The following is a 21,033-nucleotide window of genomic DNA, read 5'->3' as shown; positions in this document are numbered from 1 at the left end:
TCTTATGGCTGAAAGTAGAAAATGACAAGAAAGGAGAGGCAGTTGTCTGGAGTAGCTGATCTTTTAAAAATTTAAAACAAAACAGAGTAGGGAGGGAGAGCATGAGAAGAAGATTAACATTAAACAGGGATGAGAGGTGGGAGGGAAAGGGAGAGAGAAGGGAAATTGCATGGAAATGGAAGGAGACCCTCAGGGTTATACAAAATTACATACAAGAGGAAGTGAGGGGAAAGGGAAAAAAAAAAACAAGGGGGAGAAATGAATTATAGTAGATGGGGTAGAGAGAGAAGAGGGGAGGGGAGGGGAGGGAAGGGGGGATAGTAGAGGATAGGAAAGGCAGCAGAATACAACAGACACTAGAATACAACAGACACTAGTATGGCAATATGTAAATCAGTGGATGTGTAACCGATGTGATTCTGCAATCTGTATACTGGGTAAAAATGGGAGTTCATAACCCACTTGAATCAAAGTGTGAAATATGTCAAGAACTATGTGATGTTTTGAACAACCAACAATAAAAATTAAAAAAAAATTAAATCAAAAACTTTTTATTGAGATATATTTCACATAGTTCCCAAAATCCATTCGTTTAAAGTGTAAGATTTGGGGCTGGGGCTATAACTCAGTGGTAGTGCCTGCCTCACACTTGTGAGGCATTGGGTTCAATCCTCAGCACCATATAAAAATAAATAAATAAAGATATTCTGTCCAACTACAATTAAAAAAATATTTAAAAATAAAGTGTACAATTCAATGGTTCTCAATATGTTCATACAGCTGTGCCGCCATTACCAAACTCTAAAATATTTCGATCACCCCTAAAAAGAAACCCCTTGCTTCTTTCTATTCCCAGCCTTGGGGCAATTAATTGTTTCCCTAGAGTACACAGTTTTGTACTTTTCATATAAATGGCTGATCTGGAACTTAGCCGTATGTGGAGGCTTCTTCTTAGCTCAGTGTGTTCACAGTAAATTGTATTTTAGCAGCATCGATATTGTAATCCTTTTGTTTGTGGATTAATTTTCTATTGAATGGATACACACATTTTGTTTATCTATTCAACAGTTCATGGATATTTGTGTTGACTCTACTTCTTGGCTACTAAGAATAATGGTCCTCTGAACATTGACATATGAATGCTGTGTGTGGATGCGTGCTTTCATTTCTCTTGGTATATGCCTAAGAGTGCAATTGCTAGTCTTTCACTACTGTGTTTAACATTTTGATGATGTCAGCAGTCCTGCTTTGGGAGGGAAGGTTTAGGTTTTTGTCCAGAGGACTGAGTCTGGCTCTTCTGGGAGGCCCTGACTGTGTTTACCTGCTTCTGTTCTTGAGTATCTTTCCTTTCCTAAGCCTCTTTAATTCTCTTCTCTTTAGACTTAAACACCTCCCTCCACCTCCTGCTGATTTTAGTAGGAACTGAAGCTTTCAAAGCCTAAAAGTTATTTGTAAAACATTTTGGGACTCTCTGGAGGAGAGACATAGTAACAAAGTTTACCTGTGGGTTGGGGCACTTGACGGTGTTATTTTGTAACAAAAGAATTTATTGAGTAGGAGTCCTATTTAACTTGATCCGGAGGGGTTACACTCCTAGGCTTACTGTTTAGATTCTTAATTACCCAGCTCAGAATCCGAATGTTTTGAAGAGTCACTTTGAAGTTTCTTGGTAATAAATATTACCATCATTATAATGTAAACCTATATACCAAACATGTGTTGTAAGTTTGTGAAAAATGTATGCAGCGTGCCTGGTGTGTGTGCCTGGCACGTAATACTTGTTTAATAAATTGTTAGTTGCTATTATGAAAGTCACTAATTAACCATTAGTGTTTTCTTCCAGGTATAATTATCTAAACTATCTTAACTTTCGGGGGGCACAGCTGAGTTCAATTTTAAACACCTGGAACAGGATTTTCGGGGGTGCATTGACATGAATTCACACCCCCCCCCTCGTGAAAAGCACACAGATCCTGGCATTTGTTTTCTAGAGGTTATTTTTAAAATAATGAAGATTGTCTCTCCATAGCCAAGTAAATTTAATCTGCTGAACACAACAAACAACTTTTCTGCGGTCTAGCCACATGCTTGCTTCCCCTAAGCCACCTAAGCCATTTAGTAGGGGTACGCAGAAAAGCGTCCTAGGAGCTGCAGGGCTACGGAGAAAACTCTCTGGTGGAGCTATGACAAGCTTCTTACTATAAGTGGGTGGACGTGGTTAAAGAAAATGAGAGCCCCACGTGCAAGCCCGCGCGCGGCCGAGGGTCCATCTCTGGATAAATGATTTAAGGCAGTCAAGTCATTTCCTCCAGCCGGCTCGCCTCGGAGTCACGTCCGGCTGCGCGGATTAAGCTCTGCTGTTAAGACGCCCGCTCCTTCCACGTCTGGTCAGGTTCCCTACTTCGGGGAGCCGACTGTGAGTCACCCCGAACTCGGGAGCCCAAGAAAAGAGGAGGGGCAGGCTCCCGGGGGTGGAGGAGAACCGCGGGGCCGAAATTCTCGACCCGGGACGCCTCGGAAGGAAGAGGAGGGGCAACTACGCGTGGGGAAGAGAAGGAAGAGGAGTCTGGGGAAGGGAAGGAAGGAGAAAGGAGGGAGAAGAGAGGCGGAGGGAGGAAAAGGGGGCGCGGGCGAGCGCGGGGCGGGCCTGGGGCGGGGCGGCGGGCGCTGAGGCTCGCGGGGCTGCCGGGATTGGGGCGCCGCAGTTTTCGCTCGCCTAGCCGGCGGCTCCCCGGTGCCGCCAGGCTCAGTTCCTCGGGACATGTCCGCACGGTGCTCCCTGCGCGCCCCGCACTGCTAGATCCTCTCGAGTTTCTTACCCGCGCGGCCCCGCACCTGGCCGCCGCCTCGGAGCCGGGCTAGAGCGCGGCGAGCGGGCGGGAGGCTGTGCGCCCCGGGCGCGGACCTTTGCAGTCATGGGGCTGCAGCCCTTGGAATTCAGCGACTGCTACCTCGACAGCCCGTGGTTCCGGGAGAGGATCCGTGCCCACGAAGCAGAACTTGAGAGGACCAACAAGTTCATCAAAGAGCTGATCAAGGACGGGAAGAACCTCATCGCTGCCACTAAGAGTAAGCGGGGACCCGGGCGCGGACGGGCTGCGGCGTGGCGAGGCCGGAGGGAGCTTCTCCTCGTCGGAGAAGGACGGTCCTGTGCCCCGGGCTAGCGGAAGGAGGAATTGGAGATTCTTTCAGGCCATTCTTCCCCAGGCAGCCGGCGGCAAGTCCCCATTCCCGCTCCTGACCCTTGGCGGAGGCGGGGGCCAGAAGCCCTGCGTGGGAGCCCGCGGGCCCCGCCTGGCCCCAAGTTGATCACCCTTTAGCGCTGCGCTCCCTTTGGGACCGACCCCAGGCTCTCGGCGCCGTGGGTCAGGTTTATTGCACTCTAAAACTGGTCTCCTACGAGACAGACAAGTCAGTTTAACTACTTTTATTTAGTGACCTCTTCAAAAACTTTTTTGAGGGGATTCTTTGAAACCTCGTGGGTGTTGAATTCGTTAGAAGTCCCCTAAGCAGTACCTTCTGTGTCATTTTTTTATCTTCCCCAACAGTCTCCTCCCAGCTCCCTCATTGTGGCAAACCAGAAAGTCCACCTGGCTTTATGCTGCTTTCTGCACATTCCTTCCTTCTCTCTGCTTGTGCTGAGGAGGGTTCAAAGACTGGGGCTGGGAAGTGAGGGACAGCCTGCCCCCTGACCCGGGTGGGTGGGGAGTGCTGCCTGTAAAGAGAATTCCACCCTTGTCAAGACTTGAAGCCTTCCTCCTCCTGATCTGCTCCCTTGGGAAAAACTCAGAAGATAGAAAACTGTAGTTGTGTAGCTGATAAAATTCTGGAGAGAGTTGGGCTGAAATTTGTGCGGAAACGGTTACTGAGGCGACTAAAAAAGGGGAAGAGTTAGGAGCAGAGCAGTCTGATTACTCCTGGGGCCCATAGCTCCTTCTGAGGATGGCTTGAGTGCACCTTTTTTTTCTTTCTTTCTTTCTTTTTCTTTTTTTTAAAGAGCGCGGAGGGGGGAGGGTGAGAGGGGGTGGAGTGGGAAAGCCATACAGCAGACAGGGACCTGGGCAGTATCCAGCCTCCAAGGTCTGTGTTAGGGCTTATCACTTAACTAGTTTCTCAGTTCAGTGATTCCTAATCTTGGGAATTTGTCCATTGTACACTTGTTTGTGACACCACTTCTGGGAAAAGTAACGTGCTATCCCTCGCCACCACCATTTGCACTAAAGAAAATTGGCTGGGGTTGTGGCTCAGCGGTAGAGCGCTTGCCTGGTACATGTGAGACCCTGGGTTAGATCCTCAGCATCACTTAAAAATAAACAAAGATATTGTGTTCACATATAACTAAAAGTATTTAAAAAAAATTAAAACGTTCTGTCTTCTATACCCAACACAGGCCTAGCCCAGTTAATATTCATTTTAATGAATGAGTTGAGGTAAGAATTTAATGAGCCATCCCTGTAATTTCGGAAGCAAGTCATTCAACTTCTGTGACATTTTTGGTGTTGCAAAATTGGGATTGGGAATCACTTTGGGACAGGCAATGAGTGGGCTCATTTGGTGGATGCTCTCCAGTCCTTGGCATCCATATGTGTGATGGGTGGGAAGAGGGATGGTCTTTAAATATAGAGGGGTGGGCATAGAAAGGAGGAGGTGAGAAAAAGGAAGAGCAGGGAGGGTTATGGAGCAAACTCCAGTGTTAATCAGTGTCACTAGCTGGGGGTTGGTGAGGAGGTACCTTTTACTGGCTATAGCAGCTCCCTCTGGAGTTGGAGATGTGGAGAGAGGCAGATGGCAAAGCCAGTTTGGCCACTGGTAAAAAGCTATTTCTGTGACTGCATGTTAGCTATCCTGCCAGCAGGAAGCATGCCTCCTGTTCCAGCAGCAGCTAGTGCATCTGGGGGGCCAGCTGTTACCCTGCTCCCCAGAATGTAGGTTTCTTGAATTTGTGAATTAGTATCTTTGATTCTTTTGCCATAGCAGCATGCTTGGTAATCATGTTTAAGAAATGTAATGGAAAGTATCTTTTTTTTTTTTTTCTCATTCTCTTCATTAATTTAAATTCTTTCCCATGACAGACAAGACAAACCTAGCTTTAGCTAGTTGGATAAGACTCAACTTTCCTGCCCACTTGCTCCATATAGCTTTACTTCTAGTTTCAATCAGATTTCTAGTTCCCAACAGACTTAAGAGCATTGGATTTAAGTCAGGAGACCTGAATTTAATTCTTCACTGTTGAGGCCTTGGTATGTGGCAGTTGGGTAGGTCACATAATCACATAATTATGTTCAGTTTCATTTGGATCTCTTTCTTGGAGGTATTGGTGAGGTTCTACAGCATTTCAGAATGGTTTGTTTTGAAATTTTAGTCTAGGTCAGTTGTTAACCAGTTGAGGGCATTTGTGCGCGCATACACACACACACACACACACACACAGGGGATTGAACTCTGGGCAGATACTCTACTATGGAGTAATATCCCCATCTGAGGATATTAGTTTCTAAAACATTGGATTCCAGAATCCTGGAAGGACATGAGGCAGAGGATCTGTATAAAGGATAGTAATCAATTAGGTCAGATGGTTTATATTTTCACATATTTTACGCTTTTTTCAAAAAATGGCATTTTTGTGCATTTTCAGAATGTGTTTTAGTGATTTTTGTTTTGTTTTGTTTTTAAACCAGGAATTGAGCCCAGAGGGGCCTAACTGCTCAGCTACATCTCCAGCCCTTTTTATTTTATTTTGAGATAAGGTCTTCCTAAGTTGCTGAGACTGGCTCTGAACTTGTCTTATTCTTTTGTCTTGTACTCCTGAGCCCCTTAGATTCCAGGGGTGCACCACACACCCAGCTAGTGGTTTGCTTTTAATTGTCTCCTGTGTGCGCCCAATGCTAGTTGGATTTATGTAATTTGAATGTCTTTGAAATCTTCCATAAATATTTAAAGAAGCTGAAGACCTGAAGGACCTGAAGGCTTACTACTGAATTCAATTATTTAGCAGTCAGCAAATACTTAACACCTGTGATTTGTTAAATGTAATTTAGATAACAAAATACTACTGAGAAGGCTTTGCCCTTGAGTTTCTGTCCTTGAATTCACATCAATCCCAGGAACATTTTTTGAGCTCCTGTCTGCACTATGCTAAATTCTTGAAGAAACAAAGGTTTCGAAGACATACATGTTTAGCTGTCAAGTGACAAGAAAAATATTCTAACTTTGCCAGGAACAAGTTTGTTGTACATTAGTGGGGAGAAGAGCTTGGAACTTTTTGGTGTTTTAAGTAAGGAATAGAACCTTGTCAGATTGGAAACAGCTGAGAAGAAACTGGAACACCTGTAGTGTTGGAGAATGAGGAGTTTGGAATGGGGATTGCATTTCAGGGAGTAGAATGGGAAGAATGGAAAGGTCAGTTTCAGATTATAGAGAGCCATTAAAGCAAGGTTGGGAATGTGGACTTTATCCCTAGGAGAGCTATGGAAGGTTTTTTTAGCAGAAGCCTGACATAATGGGAAAGGGATGGTTTAGAGTCAGTATTGGACATTGCCGGTGGGATGAGTTCCCACCTGGCAGCCGGGAGGGAGGAGCTTCAGAAAGAGGAGCCACTGACTGACTTGTAGAGTTGGAGAGCATTCACTCAATTCAATGGACCCTTTGTTTAAATGGCTTTTTAGTTCTTGCTTTTGTCACTCCTTCCCTAAAACGGCCAGTGTCCTCTTTCAGTGCAACTTAAACTTCTGTTAAGCCTTTCGTGTGACATCTATATAGTTTCAGGTGCTTACAATTTTGTACAAGTTTGCCAGAAACAGTAATATATGCTTTTCTCATAAGTTTTACTTAGGCATTCTAGAGAAAATATACTGAAGAAAATTGTTTTAACAAATAGTCTTGCTATTAAGCCCTCACATGGTTGTATAGAATTGTTCTTTAGTAAACTTAGGTTGCCTAGTTTTGTGTGTACGAAGCTGGAGGGACTCTCATTAAGTGAACTCACTCCTATAAATATGGAAAAGAATGTAAAGGATCTTGTTAGCAGCAGAATTAGCACTAGAATTTGGGTGTTCCTAGATTTGGTTTTGATATATTTTTAAAGGTCTTTGTATGTTAATGACTTTTGCTTTGTTTCCCTGAAGAAAACACACAAAACCCACACACAACATGTGCTATCTTTATGTTTACTGTTTTGGAGAAATGTTCTTTTTGGGAAACTTCTTGATTTGTCCTTACATTTGACATACTGAAAATTGAAAGACTGAGAAGAATTTTTGTAAATTTGAGCCTGTCCCATCCCCCCTCCCCATTTTAAAAATGGAACTGATGCAGAGTGTCTTGAGTACTGAATAAGATGATTTGGAAGCTTATCAAAAACACAGTTGTGGGGCTGGGATTGTGGCTCAATGGTAGAGCATGCATCAGGCACTGGGTTCATTCCCCAGCACCACATAAAAAAAGGAACAAATAAAATAAAGGTATTGTAGGTGGACACAACTAAAAAAAGTTTTTTAAAAATTGTGAGTGTTGTATAGATGCTCTTGCTGGTCCAGATGGCATTCTTTTCCTTCTATTAACCCGGATTTTTTCAAGTGTCTACACCCTTTTCCAAGTTATTTGGGGAGAGGAAAGAAGGGGTAATTCTGGACATGATAGGAAGTCTGCTGGAAACTTCAGCAAAAGGTTTCCTTTTCTCAGATGAGACTCAAATGAAGATGGTTCTCCACTCTTACTAGACTGTCAGGTTGTGATTTCTGGAACTGCTACCTACCTACCATCTTTGGCTCTTGAGTAGAGCCATCCTGAGGGTAAGTGGATTAGCTAATTTTATCTGCATTTTTGATGCATTGCTGGAGGCTTGGATTGTTTTATATCTGCAGTCCACATCTGGATGGTCGTTATAACAAAAGCTAGTTTGAGTTGGTTTTCTGCTGCTTAATATCCTAATTATGATGGAGTGGTATGTATAATTGTAAATTTTTGTGCTGAAGGCACCAATAGGAAATTAGCTTTAGAAAATCAGATATCTTAAAAGCAAACACTTGCAAATAAAATTTTTCCCTAAATGGGAAAGAATACTCTTGTATTCTTTGCCCCAAAGAAATCACTGTGAGGGCTAAGGTTGTGGCTCAGAGGTAGAGTGCTCGCCTAACATGCATGAGATAACTAGGTCTGATCCTTAGCACCACATAAAGCAAAATAAGACATTGTGTCCACCTGTAACTAAAAAGTAAATATTAAAAAAAATCACTGTGCATCCTCTGTGGTTGGGGCATTACCTGAGATGAATCTTCAATTCACTAGGGGAGTCTTCTCATCTCGGACATTACTTGAGATGAGTTTTCAACTCACTGCAGCAGACTGGCTGTGAATATAACTGTCATCAGGCTTGAGCTAGTGAGGGGACCAGAAAGCCTTTAAAGATGAAGAGACTTACTCACTGTAGGTGGTCCTTGACTCTGGTTAGGATGGCTCCTATTTATAGCCTTGCCTCCAACACCAGCCTGGCTATGTTTATATAGAATGTTTCATTGGTCAGTGTCCGTAGTGTCTTTCTGACACATTGGCTTTCTCTGTCCTCCTGTCTCCTGAGGTTCCTTTGGTCACCTTCTTTTTTGGCATCATAGATGTCTAGAGGAGGAATAAGAGGAGGGGGAGGAATAAGAGAGGAGCGGAGTTTTCTATTTAGCTTTAAAAGAGCTGATGAGAGAATATAGTATAAAAGATTAAGACCTAAGCTTGTTGGACCTTGTCCTAACTTGGCTGTCTACAAGCTGTGGAACCTGGCCTTTCGGTATCTGGGCTTGTCTGTAAATTGGAGATTATAATGGTATTGTTTTGGGTTACTAGTTGGTCTAAATGAGTTGAGATGTATAAAACATGTCAAAAGTTAGCAATTATGACATATCATCTAAATTTCAATTATGTTATAATATCAAGGTCATTTTCTTACCTGAAAATGTCTGCTTTGGCCCCTAGGCCAGTTATCTAACCTTTTTGTGCTTACACCTCTTAATGGTGTATCTGTTTCAAGTTATCATTACCAGTGACACAGAAGACAGAAAGACTTCCAAATTTTTAAAATAGTTCAGGATATGGAGGATCTTGAAAATAAGTTGCAAATTAAATGTTGGTAGTACCTTGGAAAATATTTTCTAGAACTCATTCCTGATTCACAGGACTTTAAGGTGAAGTGGAAGGTGTCACTTAGACTGCTGTGAATGTAGTGAGCCAGCTGAGATTCAGGCAGTGGGGGAGCCGCTCCTCATTCAGGGTTGAGAGAGCACTGCTGCTGCTCTGTACAAGGTACTGAGATAATGGTAACATCAATGATGGGAGCCTTCAGACACTTAGTCAGTGATACTTTTTGAGGACATTTGAGTCCAGCATTTCACATGCTGGAAATCCTACAACTTTGAATGGTGCTTGTATTTGCTATGGTGAATTCAAAATGAGAATAAGAAGACAGTCGGACACCTCTGTAAGAGGGATTTTCCTAAGAGCTGTTAGGTAATCCTGTTGTGTACAAAGGAATCCTCAATGTCCCCTGGACAAATTCCCAGAGAAGCTGTTTTGAGTTGACTCCAATAGCTGTTTATCACCTGCCACATGCAGCTATTTCTCTTCTGTGTGTATATATAGAGTATTGAAAGAGGCAATGATTATGAAACACCATAGTGTGTTAGATGACCATAAATCGTGCTTTGAGTGCAGTGTGGCAGTGTACAGATAAACAGTTTACATTTGGCCACAGTTGACAAAAATTGTGGTGCCTTTGTCACTTCTATAAAGTTCAATTTTAGAAATATAAATTAAGACCTTGTCATGAGATTCAGTGTCAAGTGTTTCTTTTGGCTTTTTATGTTTTGTTTAAAGACTTGTCGAGGGGCTGGGGTTGTGGCTCAGTGGTAGAGCTCTTGTCAGGCACGTGTGAGGCATGGGTTCGATCCTCAGCACCACATAAAAATAAACAAAGATTGTGTTCGTCCAACTTGTCATGTTGACTTCATTTCAGGATTTGTAGGAAAGTGTTTAGAAATTTGTAGATTATAATTCTGAGTAAGAGTATCTTGATGTTTTACTAGGTTCCTTTAAGAATTACATTTCAGAATACAACAGACACTAGAATGGCAATATGTAAATCAATGGTTGTGCAACTGATGTGATTCTGCAATCTGTATACGGGGTAAAAATGGGAGTTCATATCCCACTTGAATCAAAGTGTGAAATATGATATATCAAGAACTATGTAATGTTTTGAACAACCAACAATAAAAATTAATTTAAAAAAAAACAAAAAACTAAACATTGAAAAAAAAAAGAATTACATTTCAGAGTAAAATAGGCAATCACAAACTACATTTGAAAAGTTTTTCACATTTAAAGTATATAATTTAAATAATTTTAATAGTAGCTGACTTTTAAGTATTTACCACTTTGTGCTAAATTCAGAATAGCCATTTTATGCTAAGAATTAGCTGGGCATGGTGATGCACACCTCTGATCCCAGTGATTTGAGTGGCTGAGGCAGGAGGATCTTGAGTCTAAGGCCAGACTGGGCAAATCGGCAAGACCCTGTCTCAAAAATAACAATAACAACAGCAAAAGGATTGGAGGTACAGCTCAGTAGTAAAGCATCTCTGGGTTCAATCCCTAGTATGGCAGAGGTGAGATAGGGCAGAAATTAATGAATTGTTGTGTTTACCACATTATATGAAAAAACTCCATTTCTTAATGTATAGAAACTGATTTCAAAGAGATTAATATCTTGCTGGAATCGCAGTTTGTCATGGGTGGAACTGAAATGTGAAGCCAGGTTTGTCTGAGTCCAAAAATCTTAACCACAATAATAAGCTGTAAAAAGGTGTAACTGTGGTTTTCTAGGCACGTTAGAGTGATTAAATTTTAGTTATCTGGATCTGACAGTTGATTTGGTTAGAATATTCTTATTGGCTTAGTACAGTAACCATGATTTAAAATTTTAAGTCCCCTTGGGATCATTATTAAAATTGATTTCTAATTTATGTTATAAGCATAGACATTTCAGAGATCATGTTGATTGAGGATCCATTACAAGACACAGAACTTCACTCACTAAAATATTTTCTCTCCTCCTTCCTCCTTTCCTCTCCATTTCTCATCCTTACCCTTTATTTGCAGTACTGGGGGATTAAACCTGTGGCATGGGTGCTGTACCACTGAGCTACATCCCCTGACCTTATTTTTTGAGACTGTCTTCTAAGTTGTGTAGGCTGAACTTGAACTTGGCATCCTCCCGCCTCAGCCTCTTGAACAGCTGGGATTACCAGTGTGCACCTCTGTCAATTTTTTAAATATCTGCTTTATTTATTTTTTTAAGTGGTGCTGAACCTAGTGCCTCATGCATACAAGGCAAATGCTCAATCACTAAGTTATAGCCCTAGTCCCCTAGTAGAGTAAATCTTAACTTTTTTAGCATTAGGCTTTCTTTTTCTTTAAAAAGTTTGAAATACTTTAGAAATATAAAAAGATGTGAAGAATCTCATGGCAAATATCCATGTATTTGCTCTCTAGTTTAAGAAATAAAAGCTTGTATACTTTCCCTGTCTTCTTCCCCCAAAAGCAGAAACTCTCAAATTGTTTATTTCTAGGCATTTTAATATAACTATCTGTATTCCTTAATAATACATAATGTTTTGCATGTTTTTAGATTTTTTATGATGATTTCAGGATAAACTTTTTTCTTAATATTTGTGAGATTCTTCTGTAATGAAATTACCTTTATTTCATTTAATTCAATCTTTTTTCTCAGGTGACATATGAAGACTTCAATTGTTTTTTACCCCTTCCCCGCTTTTCCCATTCATAAGTTTTAAATTCAGGGCCTCTTGCATCCTAGGCAAGCACTTGGCCACTCAGCTACACTTTGGGCCCATGCTTTAATTTTAATGTTGAAACAATTAGTATAGAGACTATTCTTTATGAAAGTCTTTATTTAAGTTAATTTTATAGTCTTTAAAATACTAACTTTGAAAATAATTAATGCACAAATCTTTTAGACATTTAAAAACATTTTTATTGATATGCTGGGGATTGGACACAGGGATTCCCACATATAGGAGAGATGCTTTGCCCCTGAACTATACTCCCAGCCCTAGATTTTCTTTTTTGATAGTTTGTGATCAATTCAGTGTGGATAATCAGAGTAAGCCAGTGTATACCTCAGCACAGTAAAAGATAATTTGTCTGGGTCAAAAAACAATCCTTCAAAATCTTTTTGCTTCATTGGAGTTAGTCTTCCAATGTTAGAATGTAAAGAGAAATATTCATTTGTTAGTATATTAATATTCATATAGATAAACAGTGCGCATGATGGTTCCTGGTAACTGCTGATCCAGTCAGGTCAGATGAATGAATTTTAGGCAGGATTGGTTGGCATCTTGAGGTAAGCCTCAAAGCAAACAGGAATCATCCCCATGTAGGAATGTAATTCATACACTTGCCAAGGGGATGCTTTCGTATTGAGAAAGCTTTGACATCCTCTTTTAAACAAACACATACTGAAAAACTCTGACACTTGACATTCTGAAGGCAGGCATCTCTTTGAGGCCTGAGATGAGCAGGTCTCACACCCTCTGTTAGCGACCATGGTCAGGCCGGACTCCCTGGTCCAACTAGAATTTCTTCCATGGCCTGAGGAAGATGTTAATCCGGTGCCACTTATTTCATTGAGGGTAATTTCTCCCTGCCTGTTGACTTGTTCACCCACAGGCATCTTCTGCCTTTGGGTGCTAAGGCCTTAGTCCCTTATAGCAAGTCAGGGTGGGGTGTGTGGCTGGAGGAACTCGATTTGGCCAGAGCATTATGACCTCACTTTGAATATAGGCTGTTTAATGGTTTCTAAACAATTTGGTGTTTGCCACTCCCGGCCCCCATAGGTCCTCATCATTTATTAACTGTGTGACCTTGGGCAAGTTACTGAAGTCTTTGGTGCCTAAATTTTTCTTTATAGTAAAATGGACACAGAACTTTCTTGCTGGGTGATCTTTTTTGTTTTCTTTTGAGTCAGGGTTTCCTTGTGTTTTCCAGGCAGACCTCCAACTCCTGGACTCTAGCAGTCCTCCTGCCTCGGCCATCTGAGAGGCTGGGACTACAGGTGCTTGCCACTGTGCTGGACTGGGTGATAGTATTTAACTCTCACACTGGGTGTTAACAATCTTAGACCTCTGCCTAGGGCCAGAGTTTTTGTGGTATTGGGTATTGAATCTAGGGATGCTCTATACCTGAGCTACATCCTTGTCATCCCTGAACTTGCCTTGAACTTGAAATTCTCCTGCATTAGTCTCCCAAGTAGCTGGCATTACAGGCATGTGCCACCGTGCCTAGCTTATTTTTTTTTTTAAAGGGCTCTGTCTTGACTTTCTTTAGTTGAACTTGAACACGGTTGTACTTTATCAATAGGACAACAGAAATAATCTGTGAATATTTTTTCTTTCAAGCTAACAATATTTTGAAGCACAGAGCTCTATAGGCCTGATTTATTAAATAGGAGAAACTACCTATAGTTGTGTTGAAATCCAGCATATTACTGAAGACCTTCACTTGAGACTTGGTGGGGGGTAAAGCAGCTGGAATGTTGCTGACATGTCAATAAAGAATCTAGCAGATTGTACTTCTGTCATTCTGACAGTTTTGCTTTTGTGAAATGTAAGTCAAAAGCAGCACAAGAAAGATATTAAAGATCATGTTTTTTAATGTTTAGTTTACTTAATATGTGACCTTGGGCAAATTGGTTACCTCCATCTTTATTTTTTTCTTTAAAACATGGATAGTAGTCAAATGTTTAAAATGTTTCTAGGATTAAAGTACTTTTAAAGCACTTAGAAAATTGTACTGGAAGTACAGTGAAGTCTGTGTTTGGTAGGTGTAGAAAAGAGGAAAAAAACTGTTCATAATCATCATTGAAGTAACATTATTTATTACAATGGGGGAGAGGTGTGGTGCCATGTCACCAGACTCCAGCTATTGTGAGCTAGTCACTAAAGACTTAACAGTGAAGAGATTGCATATATCTATGCAGAAGGTAGGGCTCTAGTGAGCAAGACATGTAAAAAGCAATTTTATTTATGTCTACTAATTGTGGAATTCTGTGACTGTAGTTAATAGGAGTATTTTGGGGGTTCACAGAAGACTCCAAGAAAGCACGTGCCGAGCATCTCCAATCCAAAAGCTGAAATTCTCCAAAACCTGGAATACTGAATGATGACCTGACACCATATGTGGAAAAGTTCCACACTAGGGGGAAAATGGCACGTTTCATGCACAAAATTATTTAACATTATGGAAAATCACCTTCAGGCTATGTAAGATGTAAATGAAGCCTAAATGAATTTTATGCTTAGATTTGGGTCCCATCCCCAAGACACCCAATTATGCCTATGCAGATATTCCAAAATATGGGGAAAGAAAAATCCCCCACATTTCTGGTCCTAGCATTTTAAAATGATATTCAACCCGAAGTAATCTGTGGTGCCAAAAGGAGGGTTAGGAGCTTCCTGTGCTGAGGGTGGGGAAGAGCTCAGGGAGAAGTACATCCAAGAGGTCTGGAAGCTGGGCACAACCTTTCCCGTGGCTGGGAATAGGGAGCTGCAGTGTGTGGGGACCTTTGCTGGGGTGGGAACAGCGAGGCTGCACAGGAGGCCCCAAGTCAAGGACCGTGTACAGCGGCTTAAAGACTTCATTCTGTGGACAGTGGGATGTGATGGAGAAGTTTTGAGCAGGGGATTGGCATGATCAGAATTGCCTTTTAGAGAGGTTTCTCAGGCAGTGTGGCTGTGAACATGAGGTGGAGGAAAGCAGGACTGGAGGTTGGGAAGTCACTTGGGCTTCTTGATGGCAGGGCAGCAGGCAGGTTTAGAGGCCGCAGGCTGTGGGGGCGAGTGGTTGTAGGGGCTGAGGTGGGGCCTCAATTTCTGGCTGTGGCAGGTGATTGCTGTTCACTGGGTAGTCCAGCCAGAGGAACGGGTTTTGTGGGGGAGAGGACGGGTTTTGGTTTTGGATGATGAGGCTGAGGTACCTTCTGAGCTATCCAGTGGACATGTTTAGTAGCTGGGTTCTTTGGATGTGTATTAAGGGCAGGGAATAGATAAGGATTCTAGAGACTAGAGCTTAGAGATGGGAAATGACCAGGCAAATGAATACTGAACCTGAGCAAAGAGGGGGTGTAGAATGTAGAGTGGGATGGCAAGGTGGGTCAGGGCAAATCCTGAAGACCACCGGCCTGTTGGGTGGAGCAAAAGGACTTGGGATAGGAGGGAATGAGTTAATATGAACAAAGGGACTTGAGGTTTTTAGTGTTATAACAAGATGATGCTAGTGGCATCTAGTGGGTAGAGGTCAGTGATTGTTGGACTCCAACACAGAGCATTACCCCAAAACACCCCAAAACAATCGCCCAGCCCTAAATGTCTGGAGCTCCAAGGTAGAGAAACAGCGTCTTGGAGCTTAGACTGTATTGGTCAGCTTTCTGTTGCTGTGACAAATACTTCAGAAAAATAAAGAAGGAACAGTTTGTTTTGGTTCATGGTTTCAGTCCATGGTTGCTTGTCCCTGTTGCTTGGGACTTGTGGCAGCATGGTACATCATGGATGGAACACAAGGTTGAGGACACCTGTTCATGTCATGGTGGCTAGGACACAGGGGGAGGGGCTTGGGCTTAGTATCCCCTTCAAGGCCTGCCTCCCAATGACTAACTTCCTCTCAGGTGCCGCCATCTCCCAGTAGGGCCACCATATCGAAAGCAAGCTTCCAGGACACTTTGGGGGAAACCCCAGATCCAAACTAGAGTAGACTGTAGAGTCTCGGCCTGAATGCTTTTGAGAGTAATGTGCCAGGACAACAAGAATCAACAGGGATTGTTGCAGTTCCAGGTCACTTGCCCAGAACGGACCATCACTGAGACGTGGTGGGTGGTGTACTTGGCCAGTCTGAGTTGTGCCTCCCACTGGGGTGAAGAAGCAGGCAGCCAGGGATTGTGTGCTTGGAGAGAGCCAGGGCTTGCCACAGAGATGTGTAGAGACTGGGCAGGGAAGCCGATTGTGGGTTCAGTTTCAGGAATGCAGAGTCGGGAAAGCTGTTGGGCTCTCCTGTACAATATAGGAACTATGATTATTGTACTTAAATGCTGTGTAAAAGGTTAGGGCGGTGGCTCTGTGTGGAGCACTTGTCCAGCATGCGCAAGGCCCTGGTTCCATCCCCAGCAACACACGCAGGTTTTTTAATTTTAATTTTTAAAGGGTAGAGATCATAAGAATTCATATTAAATGCTCTTACCACAAAAGGAAAACAGGACAGAAAACACAAAGTGAGTGGGAGGAAACTTTCAGAGGTGATGGCGTTGATAGCGATGGTGGTTTGATGGTCTCGCAGGTGTTTATCTCTAGACATATCAAGTTGTAGACATTAAGCACAAAAAGCTGCGTGTATGGGATATAAACACTGATGTCCAATGCACAAGAACTTTCACTTTTCAAAGTCACTTTTTTACACCGTTTTGATCTGGGCCTAGACACTGCATGTGGCAAATGAGTGAGGACTTTGTGAAGATAACAAGTCAAAATAAATATGCTTTCTATTTCCCCCATTGCCTGGCTTATTAATTTTGATCAGAATAAAGGGGTTGGGAAAGAGGAGAGATGGTAGAAATGAAGATCCCGGGGATGGGGGTCCAGTGTCAAGATTGTCGATACAGTGAAGTGTGCCTTACAGTATTTCACCAATGAAACATGGATCACAGTGGAGAAAGATTAAAATAGTTAATGTTTACAGCATTTTAACTTACTGTGAAAGAAAATATTTTAAACGTGTGTGTGTGTGTGTGTGTGTCTCCCACCCCCCCACCGGCTTAATTTAAGTTTCTGACACTGGTAGCTTTCCTGTTTATTTTCGAAAAGACAAAATATAGTTAAGAAAAACTTCAATCTTTGTGAATGTAATCCAGCAGAGGGGATTGAGTAACTGCATTCTTTTCCCTTTGAAACAATGAAGACCTTCTTTGGGGAAATTAGAGCAGATTTTTTCTTAATCTTTACATATTCTAGTTTTCTTAATCTTTTTTGCCAGGGATTGGATCTAGGACTTTGCACATGCTAGAGACACACTATTGTTGAGCTTCACTCTTAGCTTGAATTTTAAATTTGAGATCAATTGATCAATCCTACAAGCATCTCGAAAAGATATCTTTTAAATAGCTTCTTTATTTTCTCTTGAACTTGTATGATGGTTTCTGATAATTTTCTTCTTCCCATTTTATTGTGTGTTAGTATCTAAAGAAAGAATTTGAAAGCAGGTAGGTTATCCACTTGCAGTTTTCTGTTCATTGATAATCTAGGAGAATAGAGATTAAGTAGTTACGTAGTCTGGAATCTTTTGGAACTGACTACTGTCTTAATTGATACATCTAAAAGCCTTGTATGGCTATGCAAATTAGCCTGTTGATGAGCAGTGCTACATCCAGAAACAGGATGTATCACTTAACCACAGTTAACAGTTTTTTTTGTTTGCTATAATATGGTTGAGTGCCTTCTGGCAGGGTCTACCTGAGTAGGGTTGTACTGATAATCACATAACAAAATGTTTTAGAGTGCTTCTTTGTCCAGAAAACAAATTGTAAAGATATTTTAATTTTGTGACTTTGAAGTTGAATTCCAAAAGTGCTGGAGCCAAAAGTGGTGTTTTGAGTCTACACATCTGCTTATTGTATACACTGAGGACAGAATGGAAAAGAGTGGAGAGGTCCTTGATACCCCAGTGGAAGCTGGCCCATCAGAGAGCAGTTGACCTTTGGGAGGTGTTGGAGACCACCTTAGAACAAAAGGGTTGATTCTTTTCTGGATTGTGGTCAGTTTAATGAATGTATACTGAAATTCAGGTTATATGAGGAAGAAAAGGTAGAATAGAATGGAACTAATACATATTCATCTTTATGGATGTACGTAGATGTAACTAAATTATATAAAAGGGATCAGTGATGAAGATTACTTTAAAGGAAATGGTCATCTTTCCACTTTTTTTGTTGTATTTGCATATATACCCATTTTGAAATGTTGGAATTATTTAAATGAAGGTATTTTTTTAAAACATCCCCAATTTAAAAGTCAGTGGAATACTGTTCAATTAGAAATGTTAGGTTTCAATTAGTTTGATGTACCTAAAGGTTCAACTATATTAAATATTATGTGAGATTCTGAGTTGTACTAAAAATAATTTCCAAGTTACTGGAATTAATATTAACGGTAGTTGTAGTAGCAAATAGTACCTCCACCCCACCCGCAACACTGTTTCAGGGCCTGTGTTAAGTGTTTCATGTGATCTAGTATTTATTTCTCACAGTTCTGTGCGATAGTTACTCTATAATACCATTTTGCAATTTAGGAATCTGGGTTTAGAAAGGTTGTGAAACTTAAGCCAGAAAACAAAAACAAACAAAAATAATCACCATTTAAAAAAATATTTTCTTCAACTATAAGTTAAAATGGTGTAAACATTAACTATTTTAATCTTTTTCCACTATGATCCATGTTTCATTGATGAAATACTGTAAGGCACACTTCACTGTTCACCTGGAAGGCTGAGACCCCTGCCATTTTCATGCTCTCTGAAGTTCTTAGTTTTCTAGGATAGATAGCATGCATTATGGCCATTGATCCTGTGTGGTGTTTTTTTTTAAGGTCCTGGGGATTGAACCCTTGGGTCAGTCCTCTTCCACTGAGCTACATCCTCTTTAAAAATTTTGAGTCAGGGTCTCACCAAGTTGCTAAGTTGCTGAGGCTGGCCTTGAACCTGTGATCCTCCTGCCTGTCTTCCAAATAGCTGGATTATTAACTGGCATGTACCTCCACGCCAGGATGCTACAGTGTTTCATAAAACTAATTTGAGTTATTATCTGTGGGAAGTCATGGGGTTATAATGTCTGTAAAGATTATTATAGAGAATTTAAAAAATTTCCACAGTGATAAGTTTCCACTATTGAGAGTCACAGGAAAGAAAGTCGCTTTTAGATGATCTGAGTTAGTACAATGCACAAAATAGACTGCCTTTGTTTGCTTTTTAACCAAATCCAAATTTAAAAGGAAAGTTATTTATATCTAAGGGGCATGAAGGTGGATCGGTACCTATTCCCAATATTATCATCATGTGTTTATGTGGCTTGTCACTGATGGCCAAAGGCTTATAAGATTTCTTAAAAATTTTTTTCTCGACTATTTTTCCCCCAGATCTTTGATTTTTAATTTGGTGCCAAGGGTCAAACCTTGTGCCCTCACACATTCTAGGCAAGTCCTCTGCCACTGAGCTAAACCCAAGCCCCTCAACTACTTTTTTAAAAAATATATTTATTTTTCAATTGTAGGTGGATGCAGTATCTTTATTTTTATGTGGTGCTGAGGATCGAACCCAGTGCCTCATGTGTGCCAGGTGAGCACTCTATCACTGAGCCACAACCCCAGCCCCAAGATTTTTCTTCGTAAAGGAAAATGCTCTGCTCTTGCTTTTGCAGAATGGCTGCTTTACTATAGATATTGATTTGGACCCTCGATTAAATTTGCTTCTTACTTCATATCCCCAAATTGGATCTCTTATTTTCTTTGAAAACAACAGCTGCTCCTTTTCTGTTTAATGTATTTGTATTCTCTTAGGTGATAATATTCTGAATGTATGTATTCTGAAATACATTTTCACCTAGCTCACTTATGAGGAACCTGCTACTGGGTTCAGAATTTTATTCAGAGTCATATGGTGAAGTCATAGACAATATAACGAGTATGTTGAAGTCACTTTAAAAGTATTTTGCAGTTTACGTAATAAATACTGAATTTAGAAATCTCAGTTTGCACATGGAAAGCTGGAATTGAAGTCCTGGTCACCTGACTCCTACTCTAGAACTGACCTTCCCTGTATATATGGGAGACAACATACCACCATTGGCCACTTAGACATCTGCCATGTCCCTTCTGTTGGTTCGTGAAGCTCATTTGTAGTGTTGTGTTTACATTGAAGTCAATTTTCTTGATATTTGTTTGCAATATTAGTGAGTGAGTAAATAAGGAAATGTCTTCAAGGATTATTTTTCCTTTTGAAACTGTTTTCATAATACTCAGATTCATGAGTATTATGAGTTCATGAGTATTATGAATTTCATGTACATTGAAAATTTACATTAATGTGAGGAAAATATTGACAATTACCTTGTAGTAGACATGAGAGTCTTTCCTCTTGATGCTTAATTTGAAGTTAAAGCCAAGTGTTATTTCATAATTTGGGGAATCCATTCTTCTACAAGTTCTAAGAAAGACCTAGCATTCCTAAGACGTTGACTTCCCGCACCTTGTTCACCTTCCAGTGAACTTGACCCCTTGAGGTCATTGTTTGGTTTTGGTCTCCCATCGGTGGTTTAACAGTGCCTGCCTCATGGGTATTTGATAAATACTTGCTGAGTAAGAATCTGGCTCCTGAAATGTTAGTAGTAAGTCCCTAAATTCTGGAGACATTAGGTCCAGTCAAGAATCGGATAAGGAATGAGAATCCAGGGCTTTTAATTCCTGTCCTGTTTCTACGAGTTACTTGTATAACTGTTGCTGTCCCAGCTCCTCTTGCAAATATCTGGTAAGGTCTTTATATCTGAAACTCACAATCATAAAGTGTGGGTGGTGAAAAGTGCTAGAGTCAGGAGAAGGTTTCTTTGGCATCAGCTGATGAATCTTCAGAACATGAAGACAGACTTGGGAGGCACCGGGTCAACTGGGGTAGTGTTCAGACACTTTTCAGGACCCCACTTTGGAATGGAAAGAAAAGCTCAGTGGAGCTTGATTAATAATTTTCTCTTTTGGTTAAATTTCTATTGTTATTTCTCAGTGATTTATATTTAATATGCTGAAATATGTATACAGATTTTTCTTTAGTCTGTCACCATCTAGAGATAGTGTGGGTGAGTTTTCATTGTTATATATGAATACAAGTAGGTATTTGTGTTATATTTTTTTCACAAAGTGACAAAAGTAACTGAAAGTAATGATT

At 41.0% G+C, this 21,033-nt stretch overlaps 1 protein-coding gene across 3 annotated transcripts in view; it reads left to right on the top strand.

The window, feature by feature from the left end:
* Window positions 1-2,667: 2,667 nt before the first annotated feature.
* Arhgap10 (Rho GTPase activating protein 10) overlaps window positions 2,668-21,033 on the top strand; it is a 286,545-nt gene continuing 268,179 nt past the window's right edge. For all 3 annotated transcript variants that reach the window (XM_076865270.2, XM_076865269.2, XM_076865271.2), the window contains exon 1: window positions 2,668-3,069. In XM_076865270.2, coding sequence (XP_076721385.2) covers window positions 2,916-3,069 — 154 coding nt within the window. In that variant the 5' untranslated portion in view covers window positions 2,668-2,915. The remainder of the gene's footprint in view (window positions 3,070-21,033) is intronic.

Source organism: Callospermophilus lateralis, chromosome 8 (assembly GCF_048772815.1).
Source record: "Callospermophilus lateralis isolate mCalLat2 chromosome 8, mCalLat2.hap1, whole genome shotgun sequence".
Lineage (NCBI taxonomy): Eukaryota > Metazoa > Chordata > Mammalia > Rodentia > Sciuridae > Callospermophilus > Callospermophilus lateralis.
The sequence above is the reverse complement of the archived record's forward strand: the minus strand, read 5'-3'. Positions and strand labels throughout refer to the sequence as shown.